This window comes from Chiloscyllium punctatum, chromosome X (genome assembly GCF_047496795.1).
Source record: "Chiloscyllium punctatum isolate Juve2018m chromosome X, sChiPun1.3, whole genome shotgun sequence".
Taxonomy (NCBI): Eukaryota; Metazoa; Chordata; class Chondrichthyes; order Orectolobiformes; family Hemiscylliidae; genus Chiloscyllium; species Chiloscyllium punctatum.
Window position 1 is genome coordinate 23,462,673 of NC_092791.1, and position 12,204 is coordinate 23,474,876.

General features: G+C 44.1%; 1 protein-coding gene and 1 pseudogene across 1 annotated transcript in view; one reads left to right on the top strand and one right to left on the bottom strand.

The window, feature by feature from the left end:
* Nucleotides 1-812: 812 nt before the first annotated feature.
* Nucleotides 813-1,028, bottom strand: LOC140471369 (U2 spliceosomal RNA; annotated as a pseudogene).
* Nucleotides 1,029-6,083: 5,055 nt separating this feature from the next.
* suox (sulfite oxidase) overlaps nucleotides 6,084-12,204 on the top strand; it is a 36,782-nt gene continuing 30,661 nt past the window's right edge. The window contains exons 1-2 of the mRNA XM_072567224.1: nucleotides 6,084-6,118; nucleotides 10,325-10,388. Of these exons, the coding sequence (XP_072423325.1) occupies nucleotides 6,094-6,118; nucleotides 10,325-10,388 (89 nt within the window). The 5' untranslated portion in view covers nucleotides 6,084-6,093. The remainder of the gene's footprint in view (nucleotides 6,119-10,324; nucleotides 10,389-12,204) is intronic.

Below are 12,204 nucleotides of genomic sequence, written 5' to 3' on the forward strand. Positions count from 1 at the left end.
TTTTCCTCCTGAGTGTTAGGTATATGAATGTCTGTATCTTAGCTCATTCACTCCATATCCCTGAAAGTATTGTCCAGCAAAATTTCCAAGTTTGTGGACAACAGAAAACCTGGAAGAATTGTAAACAGAGGAGAACAGTGTAGAACTTCAAAAGGATATTGACACATTGGTAGAATGGGCAAATAGGTGGCAGATGACATTCAGTGCAAAGAAGCAATAGGTTTGATACAAAGAACATGGAGAGACAGTATAAAGAATACTATTCTAAAGGGTGTGCAGAAGACCTGGGTGTACACATGCATAAGTCATTAAAGTTGGCAAGAAAGTTAAAGATAGTTGTTAATAAAGGAGACAGTACCCTATAGACCGTAGGTACAAGAGTAGGCATTAGATTAGATTACTTACAGTGTGGAAGCAGGCCCTTCGGCCCAACAAGTCACCGACCCGCCGAAGCCCTACCCACCCAGATCCATTCCCCTACATTTACCCCTTCACCTAACACTACGGGCAATTTAGCCTGGCCAATTCACCTAACCTGCACATTTTTGGATTGTGGGAGGAAACCCACGCAGACACAGGGAGAATGTGCAAACTCCACACAGAGGTGGGAATTGAACCCGGGTCTCTGGCGCTGAGGCAGCAGTGCTAACCACTGTGCCACCCTTTTCATAAGACAGAAAACTCATAACAAAAGATGATAGTTTCATGCAACTGAAAAGATAATAGATGGAACAATCGCTGCAATCAACACGGCAAACTAGCAAAGGCAAGAGATTCACATTGCATTAACCTGCTTTTGAACTTGGGTAGGCATTGGGTGCACCATTCCTGGAAACACTGCAATACCAGGCTGATACATGGAGAGTTTGCTAGTTTGCCGTGTTGATTGCAGCGATTGTTCCATCTATTATCTAATCTCCCTGCTCCAAAAATCCATTTAATACAAACACTCCCACGTTTAGGAGATATCAGCGATTAAACTGATAAGAACAGAAACTACACATATTCCGAGGCAAAAGGGAGTTAATGATGAACTTATCTAAGACTGGTTAAATTTCATGTAGAGTATTTAGTAGAGTTATGGTCACCACATAATAGGAAAGATGTGAAGTAAGGTACAGTCAGAAACATGGAAAGTTATGATGGGGAATAAAGAGATGGCAGACCAATTAAATACATACTTTGGTTCTGCCTTCAAAAAGAGAAAGCAAAATCAATGTTTCCATTCCAGTGACCCTTCTTCAGAACTTCTCCAGTTCCAGAAGGGTCACTGGGCCTGAAACATTAACTCTGCTTTCTCTTCACAGACCTGCTGAGTTTCTCCAACCTTTGTTTTTGTTTAGGATTTCCAGCATCCATAATTCTTTGTTTTTTTGTTTAGTGTTTAACTCACTGCCACATCTCTTCCAAGTATGCCCACCTTGAAGATATTCTGCTCCTGTCTCTGACAGGACTTCAATTCTAACCCTTCTTCTTGTTTATCATCATTGCTTTTGTTGTTGTTACTGGTATTTGACAGCATCTTTGCCAAAATTTGCTTCTACAGCCATATTACATTCCTCAGTGACTGCCTCCAGCTCAGACTCACCCCACAGATCATAAGCCATCACTTCTTCCCCCTCCAGTGGGGTGCCTCCACTCGATATATATTCTCCTCCTTTATCAATCTTCCACATGAAACATTCCCTCCAGGATACCATAGTCCACTCCTCCTCCATTCGCAATACCTCCCCACAGCCCCACAGGACCCCCCCGACAGCTGCAGAAGATGTATCACCTGCTTGTTTACTTCCTCCGTCCTCACCATTCAAGGCCCCAGAAACACCTTCCAAGTGAAGCAGCAATTTACCTGCACTTCACTCGATCTAGTTTGTTGTATTTGCTGCTCACAATGTGATTTCCTCCACATTGGGGAAATGAAACACAAACTGGGTGACTACTTTACAGAACACCTATGTTCTGTTGGCAAAAATAACCCCGAGCTTCTGGCTGTCTGCCACTTCAATACACCATCATGTTTCCTGGCCAACATATTCCCTGTCTTGGGCTTGCTGCGGTGCTCTAGCGAAGCTCAGCGCAAGCTGAAAGAACAGGACCTCATTTTTCCCTTGGGGACCCTTGCAGCCTTCTGGACTCAATATCAAGTTCAATACTTTTAAGGCCTGAGCACCTTCTTCCATGTCCTTCCCCCACCCTCACACACCAGGCTTTGTCATCACCCAGTTCAGAAGGGTCACTGGACCCAAAATGTTGACTCTGCGAGAGATAAATTAACATTTCCCTGTGACATTCAATTATCATAACTGAATTCCCCACGATCAAAATCCTCTTTTGACACTCTTGCCTTCATCAGTCAGAGTATTGAGTATCGGAGTTGGGGTGTCATGTTACAGCTGTACAAGACATTGGTAAGGCCACACTTGGAGTACTGCATACGATTCTTGTCACCCTGCTATAGGAAGAATGCTATTAAGCTGGAAAGGGTGCAAAAAAAATTTACAAGGATATTACCAAGACGAGAGGGTTTGAGTTGTAAGGAGAGGCTGAATAGGCTGGGATTTTTTTCCAGTGAAGTGTAGAAGGCTGAGGGGTGACCTTATAAAGGTTTATAAAATCTTGAGGGGTATCGATAATAATTTTAGAGCCCAAGCGCTGAGGGGCATAGATAAGGTAAATAGCCAAGGTCTTTTCCCCAGTGTAGGACTGAACTAGAGGTCATAGCTTTATGGTGAAAGGGGAAAGATTTAAAAGGGACCTGACGGGCAACCTTTTCACACAGAGGGTGGTCCGTATGGAACGAGCTGCCAGAGGTAGAGGCAGGTGCAATTACAACATTTAAAAAAACTTTTGAACAGGTCCAAGTGTTTGGATAGGAAAAGTTTAGAGGTATGTGGGCTAAATGTTGGCAAATGGGACTAGTTCAGTTTAGGAAACAGAGAGTTGGGCCATAGGGCCTTTTCCATGTTGTATGACTCTGTGACTATATGAACAGGGCCAGTCTTACAAATGCTGTGACTACAAAACTTGAATGTAGGAGGGCTGATCACTAAGTTGCAGATGAAATGAAAATTGATGGGGTGGTAAAAAGTGAGGAGGATAGCCTTAGTTTACAAGAGGATATAGACGGAATTGTCAGAAGAACTGATCAGTGGCAAATGGAATTCAAAGTTGGAAAATGTGGTGCTGGAAAAACACAGCAGGCCAGGCAGCATCCGAGGAGCAGAAGAATTGACGTTTCGGGCATAAGCCCTCCTTCAGGAATGAGGCTGCTGTGCCAAGCGGGCTGAGGTAAAAGGTTGGGGGGGGGGGGGGGGGGGATTTTGGGGGAGGGGCGCTGGGAATACAATAGGTAGAAGGAGGTGAGGGCGAGGGTGATAGGCCGGAGATGGGGTGGGGGCGGAGAGGTCGGGAAGAAGATTGCAGGTCAAGAGGGCGGTGCTGAATCCGGGGGTTGGGACTGAGATAAGGTGGGGGGAGGGGAAATGAGGAAGCTGGAGAAATCTACAGTCATCCCATGTGGTTGGAGGGTTCCTAGGCGGAAGATGAGGCGCTCTTCCTCCAGGCGTCGTGTGGCCAGGGTCTGGCGATGGAGCATGTCCTTGGCGGAGTGGGAGGGGGAGTTAAGGTGTTCAGCCACGGGGCGGTTGGGTTGGTTGGTGCGGGCATTCCGCAAGTAGGTGGCCTGTCTCCCCAATGTAGAGGAGACCACATCGGGTGCAGCGGATACAGTAAAGGATGTGTGTGGAGGTGCAGGTGAATTTGCGACGGATATGGAAGGATCCACTGGGGCCTTGGGGGGAGGTGTGGGCGCAAGTTTTGCACTTCTTGCGGTTGCAGGGGAAGGTGCCGGGAGTGGAGGTTGGGTTGGTGGGGGGTGTGGACCTGACAAGGGAGTCGCGGAGGGAGTGGTCTCTCCGGAACGCTGATAGGGGTGGGGAGGGAAATATATCCCTGGTGGTGGGGTCTGTTTGGAGGTGGCAGAAATGACAAAGGATGATACGATGTATCTGGAGGTTGGTGGGGTGGAAGGTGAGTACCAGTGGGGTCCTGTCCTGGTGGCGATTGGAGGGGCGGGGTTCAAGGGCAGAGGTGCGGGAAGTGGAAGAGATGTGGTGGAGAGCATCGTCGATCACGTCGGAGGGGAAATTGCGGTCTTTGAAGAAGGAGGCCATTTGGGTAGTTCGGTACCTCACCTTACCTCAGTCCCAACCCCCGGAATCATCACCGCCCTCTTGACCTGCAATCTTCTCCCCGACCTCTCCGCCCCCACCCCCTCTCCGGCCTATCACCCTCACCCTCACCTCCTTCCACCTATCGTATTCCCAGAGCCCCTCCCCCAAATTCCCCCCCCCCCACCTTTTACCTCAGCCCGCTTGGCACAATAGCCTCATTCCTGAAGAAGGGCTTGTGCCTGAAACGTCGATTCTCCTGCTCCTCGGATCCTGCCTGGCCTGCTGTGTTTTTCCAGCACCACATTTTTCAACTCTGGTCTCCAGCATCTGCAGTCCTCACTTTCTCCCAAATGGAATTCAATCCAGATAAGTGTGAGGTGATGTCCTTGGGACCGAGAAGCACTGAAGAACAGAGGGACCTTAGTGTGCATGAACACCGATTCCTTAAGGTAGTGGGATAGATAGATAGTGGTTAAGAAGGCATGTGGGATACTTGCATTTATTAGACAAGACATAGAGTTTAATATCAGGGAGGTGATGCTGGAACTTTATAAAACATTGGTAAGCCACAGCTAGAGTATTGTGTGCAGTTCTGGATATTGCCAGGATTGAAGAGTTCTACTAACGAGAAGAGATTGGAAAGACTGAGGTTGTTTTCCTTGGAGCGGAGGAGATTGAGAGGGGATATGATTGAGGTGTACAAAATTACGAGACGTACAGACTGGGGAAATGGGAAGAAACTTTCCTTCTTGTTTGAGGGATCAATGACCATAGGCATATATTTAAGGCAGGAGGTTTACAGGGGATGTGAGGAAATTAGACAATAGACAATAGGTGCAGGAGTAGGCCATTCAGCCCTTCGAGCCCAGAGGGTGGTAGGAATCTGGAACTACTACCTGTAAGGGTGGCAGAGGCAGAAACTTTCATGTCTTTTTTGAAATATTTTGATGTGCACTTGTGATGCTATGATGCACATGGATATGGGCCAAATGCTGGAACATGAAATTTGAATCGTTAGGTGGTTGTTTTTGACCAGTGTGGACTCAATGGGCCAAAGGACCTTTTATCTGTGCTGTAGACTCTCTGACTATGACTAATATATGTGTGGATGTGGGAAGGTTGATTCACCATGTTTGCTCATTCATCCCATGATGAAGTTCCTAAAATTTCTAATTAAAACTGAAAATCCTCACTTACTCACCAAGCCTGGCAGTATCTATGGAAAGACAAATCAGCTAAAATTTCAGGTGGATGTCCTTCTGTCAAAACTGAGAAAAATTGAAGAGATAACATATCTTAAAGGCAATAAAAGGGCAAAAAATGTGGCAAGTTCAGAGTGATTAAATGCCTACAGGGTTGATCAAGCAAAGCAAAGAGGTCAGTAATTGGTACAAAAGATAGGTTTAGGTGAGGTGTGAATGACAGACTCATGAACAATTGCTGTAAGAAAAAGGTAAAAACAAATCTGCAAAGAAAAAGGAAACGAGACTAAATGTTCCTCAAGCTTATGTTGAACTTCACTGAAATAGCATCATAACCAGAGCTCACAGGCCTCGAGTGGGAGTCAGACGGAGTATTCAAATCGCCAAAACAAAATCTGAATAAGAAAAAAAATCCGCCGGAAATAATTGACAGGTCAGGCTTTCCCTCTACAAATAGCGGTAGACTAGCTCAATTTTTGCAGCATGTTTTTTTTTGTTCTACATTAAAATAATCTATTGGGGAATACACGTATATGAACTCCTCAGACAGCCATGAACTGTCCGGAAAACAGTGCAGCTCCACATTGCTCTTACAAGTTACTGTCATCACACTCGACGTCTTCTGGATCAACGCGGCTCGCGCTCAAGTCATAAATAAATAGACGTCACAGGCGCTGGCCTGATGCCACGCATGCGCATGCTGCTCCCGTGTTAATCGAATGACGCGTCGTGTGGAATTGTCAGGTAAAGTGTCGTTGGGCTTGGGTGAGGGGTGGTTTCTGAAGGGATTTGAAAGTCTGAATGTTTTCTTAATGGTGATGCTCAAAGGTTTTATCAAGGCAGAAGCAACGAAACATTTTAAATCACGAGTTTTTTGAACGTATTTCGACTTTAACGTTAAAAGTTTTAAAATATATTGCAATTGAACTCATTTTATTTGGCAATGTTGTCCTGAAACTTCAAACTGAGTTTAGTGAGAGGGTTAAACCATTGGGCATTTTTTAAAAAAAAATCTTTTCTGTAAAAGAAAAACTGATCATCACGCGTGTATTCTTTTTGGAATTTCAATTTTTAATCACGAAAGTGGTTCTGAAATGTCAGGTTCACTGAGCTGATGTAGGATTTCTTGTGGTCAGCAGTGCCAACAACAGTCATGATCTCTGCAAGCTGACACGGTGGTCTGTACCACATCCACCTCTGCACTTCTGGGGCTCTGCTGTGCTATCAAATATATTTTTCTTTCTGCTCCAGTTTCATTTAGAAAATGAATGTAGTTTTATTTCTGGAAAATGTTATTTTCTGTATTGTTGGAAGCGATGGTTTTGATTCCCCCTTCTTCTTCCCCCCCCCCCCCCATTCTATCTTTTCCCCTCACTGTAGTCTCCCTTTTCCAAATGCTGCTCACTTGAGGAAAAGTGTAAACCAAACCTGCAAGACTTGCATTTCTGTAGTATTTGTGACCTTGGAACATTGAAACTTACTGGCACCAAATTAGAGCAGATCCTGGAATCTGTACTACAAACAACAAATGCTGGAGGTCACAGTGGGTCAGGCAGCATCCATGGCGAGCGAGCAAGCTAAAATTAAATTGTCAAGAGTGTGGTGCTAGAAAAGCATTGCAGGTCAGGCAGCATTTGAGGAGCAGGATAATCGATTTTATTTTTGAGCAAAAGCCGTTCATCAGTAATCTTTTGCCCAAAACGTTGAATCTCCTGCTCTGATGCTATTTGACCTCCTGTGCTTTTCCAGCTCCACACTCTTGACTCTATTCTCCAGCATCTGTAGTCCTCACTTTTGCCTAAAATTTAAATGGTGTTCCTCTACACTCTGGTTCTGATGAAGAGTCATCTTGACTCAAAACGGTCTCTGTCTCTGTCTCTCCCCTCCCACCACCAACATTTCCCCCCCACCCAAACCATGGATGCTGCACTGTGATTTCCAGCATTTGTTCTTTTCAATGTAAGAGCCAACATAAGAAGTAGGTTACAGCTCTTTGAGCCTACTTAGCCATTCAAGATGATCATGGGTGATTTTCTGCTTCAATTTCACTTTTCTGGTTGTGCCATGTGGTATGACACGAGTAAACTCCTCTGCTAATTTAAACCAGAGACACATTAAAGCTCACCTCTCCTCGTAATCTGTAAAAGTATGAGGAGAATTTGATTTTTTAAACATTGTTCATGGGATTTGAGTATCACTGACTAGGTCAGCATTTAATGTCTATCCAAGCATCAAATGCATTGTTGTGGGTCTGAAGTCACAGGCCAGACCAGGTAAGGTTTCCTTCATGAAAGAGCATTAGCAAAGTAGATGGGCTTTTATGCTTTTTATTCCAGCTTTTACTGAATTCAAATTTCACTATCTATCACAGTGGATGGATACTAAAGGGGTTGTGGAGTATAATAATTTAAGACTGAGATGTTTTCATATCTCAAAGAATTAAGGGATATATTATAACGTTGCAGGTGTGTACTGTACCTTTAAGAGAGAGTGAAAGCTGGCAAGGACTTTACAAGTGCGCTGAAAAATTTTAAAATGTAACATTTGGCTGTAAAACAAATAACTGAGCAGAGTTGTTATGGTACACAACAAATTTGAATTTGGCCAGTTTAAATTATGCCCCAAGAAACCAAAACCCAATCAAATTTTGTTTTGATGACATCAAACCAGTAAAATTCAATGAGCCAATCCGATGTTTTGGAGTTTTAAAAATTGGGCATTTTGAACAGTTAGCCAGAGCGGAAAAGAGCACCAACAAACAGACTGCCCGCAGACATGCTTTCTGAAAGGTACCTGTTCATCTGAAATCTGTGCAGCAGAAGACTGAAGAAAAGACCCAGGAAAAATCTACAGAGGAAAATAGACACCTGACTGGTTTTTGAAAATTGATTTTTTTTTTAAAGTTAATCGGGGGTTTCATTGGATCAGTATAGTGTTGTAGAGTGGGAGGTAGACAAATTGATCCGACAAAGGAGGATTACAGTGTAGATAATTCTGGTTTTAATGTTCTTTTTTTTTCTTGGAGTTAAAGAATAAATTATAGACCAGCGAGCCTTACTTCGGTTGTGGGTAAATGTGTGAAAAGGGTGAAAGAGATAGGGTTTATAATCATCTGGAAATAGAGATAGTCAACGCAGTTTTGTGAAGGGTAGGTCGTGCCTCACAAACCTTTAGAGTACTTTGGTAAGGTGACCAAACAGGTGGATGAGGGTAAAGCGGTTGATGTGGTGTATATGGATTTCAGTAAAGCATTCAGTAAAGATTCCCCTGATAAGCCATTGCACAAAATACAGAGGCGTAGGATTGAGGGTGATTTAGTGGTTTGGATCAGAAGTTGGCTAGTTGAAAGAAGACAGAGGGTGGTGGTTGATGGGAAATGTTCATCCTGGAGTTGTTACTAGTGGGGTACTGCAAGGATCTGTTTTGAGTCCACTGTTTTGTCATTTTTATAAATTACCTGGTTAAGGGCATGGAAGGATGGGTTAGTAAATTTGCAGATGACACTAAGGTTGGTAGAGCTGTGGATAGTGCCGAAGGATGTTGCAGGTTACAGAGGGACATGGATAAGCTGCAGAGCTGGGCTGAGAGGTGGTAAATGGATTTTAATGTGGAAAAGTGTGAGGCGATTCACTTTGTAAGAAGTAACAGGAATGCAGAGTACTAGGCTAATGGTAAGATTCTCAGTAGTGTAGATGAGCAGAGCGATCTCAGTGTCCAGGTACATAGATCCCTGAAAGTTGCCACCCAGGTTGATCGGGTTGTTCAGAAGGTGTGTTAGTTTTTATTGATAGAGGGATCGAGTTTCAGAACCATGAGGTTATACTGCAACTGTACAAAACTCTGGCGCGGCCGCACTTGGAGTATTGCGTGCAGGTCTGGTCACCGCATTATAGGAAGGATAAGGTAGCTGAGAGTGTGATAGGTAGGTGAAGGTGGGGGTGATAGTGGTAGGTCGGAGAGGTGGGTGGAACAGATAGTTGGGAAGGAAGATTGACAGGTCATGAGGGCAGTGCCAGGTTGGAACTGGGGATAAGGTGGGGGGAGGAGAAATGAGGAAACTGGTGAAATCCACGTTGATTCCGTAGGGTTGGAGGGTCCCGAGGTGGAAGATGACGCATTCTTCCTCCAGGTGTCGGGTGATTAGGGAGTGGCGATGGGATCAAGGGTGGGTAACAGACCGGCTTGGGGTGTCCAGGTGGATGGGGTGTGTTGGAGGTGGGAGAAGGGGTCCTCGGAAGGTGGGTGGGAGTCTTGGTGGAAAAAGTAAGCCCAGAGGTGGCAGAAGAGGTGTTTAATGTCACAACATGTGTTGAATTCATTGATCTAAGAGCAGAGGGGGATGAAGGTAAGGCCTCTACTGAAGACTGATCGTTCTTCCTCAGCTCCCTCATCTACACAGATTTCGTCAATTTGCCCTTCACTATCTTGGAATACCTGTGCTGCACAGGTCTCGCTAACCCTACACTGTTATTCTGAATCTGCACTGTTAATACTATAGTGACCTCTGGAACCCCAGGTCGACCTCTGGCTCATAATCAACTCCGTTTCTACTGGCCAAACCATGCAGCCACTGACTATTTGTTCCTCAAATAGTCATTGGAGCCACTGGTTTTCCATAACTGTTTCTGAGCCTGAACATTGCTTCCATCAATTCTCTTTCCATCCATACCTAGAAATCAGCTTCATACTTTTCACTTTGAAATCATCCAGGGCATGCCTCTAAACTTTACTACATCAAAGTATTAAACTCCCAAATAAGGTGCTTTACAAGTGGAACTTTGATGTTTCTCTTGCGTGAAGGATTGGAGCATGACTCAAGCTTTTAGAGTTGGACTTCAGCAAGGAATCTCATTGGGGGTGGATAGTTACAATGGAGATAGATTGAAACATGAAATACGGAATAATTAAAACCTGATCTGAAAAAACATATTTTTCTCTTTTTGTTTTCAGGTGCAGTGATGTCATTCCTTCATTGTACACGATCTGCTTTGAATATCTGGCAAATGCAAAGCAGGTACTGGTAATTCCATCGTTTGGCTATTTTACACAGTAATGCATTGATTTTGGCTGTTTGTAAAATAATTCATTTTAATAAGGGCTTTACCTCACATACTCTTGGGGAAAATAGTATGAGCTTTGTCTCTGGTGACACTGCAGAATCATTGTCAGAGGTGCTGTTTTCAGTTAAAATGCACACCTCTGTCTGCCCCTTCGAGAGAATGTTGAAAGTTTTTTTGGAGAATAGCTCAGGAGTTATTCCTGGTATATATTTCCTAATCAACCAGTTCAGACATGTTATGACACATCTCTGGAGTAGGTGGGACCTGAACCCAGGCCTCAGGCTCAGAGGTAGGGACACTATCACTGCACTGCATGAGCCCTCTGGTAGATATTTTCGAATCAAACCTATTAGAGATGTTATGACACATGGGGTAGATGGGGCTTGAACCTGGACCTCTTGGCCCAGAGGTAGGCACAATATCACTACACCACAAAAGCCTCCTAAAGAACTGGGCCTCTGAATTACCAACCCAGTAACATTACAATTGCACCATTCCCTCCCCTAAAACAAACATTGGCCTCATAGGATAGAAGTTAGGCTGATGGGTTTTCTAATAAACTTGTTCAGAGATGTTATGGTAGACCTCTGAAGCAGGTGCGATTTAAACCTGGGGCTCCTGGCTCAAAGGTGGGGATTGACAACTGCACCACAAAAGCCCCTTTTTGCAGAAATAGAAGTTTCATCCATAAATGCTATCAAATACCACCTTAACTTTCTAGTTTATTTTTAATCCACCTATTCAGATATGTCATGATACCTCTGGGCCAGGTGAAACCTGAATCCAGATCTTCAGGCACAGAGATAGGGACACTACCACTGTTCTACATGAACCTTTAGCAGACAAGACCCTTCCCTCTAGATACTTCAAATCAATCTGTTTAGATGTGTTATGACACACCTCTGGAGCAGATAGGACATGAACCTCGGCCTCTGGCCCACAGGTAGAGACACTACCACTATATCTCGGAGCCCAAAGATTTTTCCATTCCTGATGAAATTAGTTCAGATAAGCATTTCTTCTCTAGCAGGCAAGCATTTCAATCCAATTCTGAGGAGCCACCTGGCTTGTCAGGTTTCACGTACTTATTAGTGATTCTGTGGTAGTTATTTTAATCAATCTATTTAGACATGTTTTGACACCTCCAGGAAAGTGGGACTTGAACCTGGACCTTTCTGGCTCAGAAGTAGGTATACTATGGTCGTACCACAAGCTCTTAACAGCCATCTGGTGGATATTTTCTAATCAAGCTGTTCTAAGATATTATGACAATTCTGGAGTGGTGGGGTTTGAACATAGGTCCCCTGGCTCAGAGATAGAGACACTATCTCTGCACCACAAGTGCCTCTTAGTTATTAAGTTAAAAGTGCACCATTTGTCATGGTGAATATATAATGTTAGCCTGGGGAGTGTGTGGATTACTAGTACAGTGATATTACCACTACACCAACATTATCTACTTAGTGTTATTTATGGCTATTTATTTGTCTTGGCACAGATGTTTTCTAATCAACCTGTTCAGGTATTATTGCACACCTCTGGAGCGTTGGGACTTGAACCTGGGCCTTCTGGCTCAGTTAGGTACACTACACTGGCTAAAACTAAAATGACATTTTAAAGCATAAACCATGAGCTATGTATTCATAATCAATGCAACAGTGACTACATTTCAAAAGTATTTCATTGTTTAATTTATTTCGTTGGTGGTCCCTCACAGACCATAATGATTCTCTTCCACTCTTGGGGCGAATCCGTAGGTGACTGTACGGT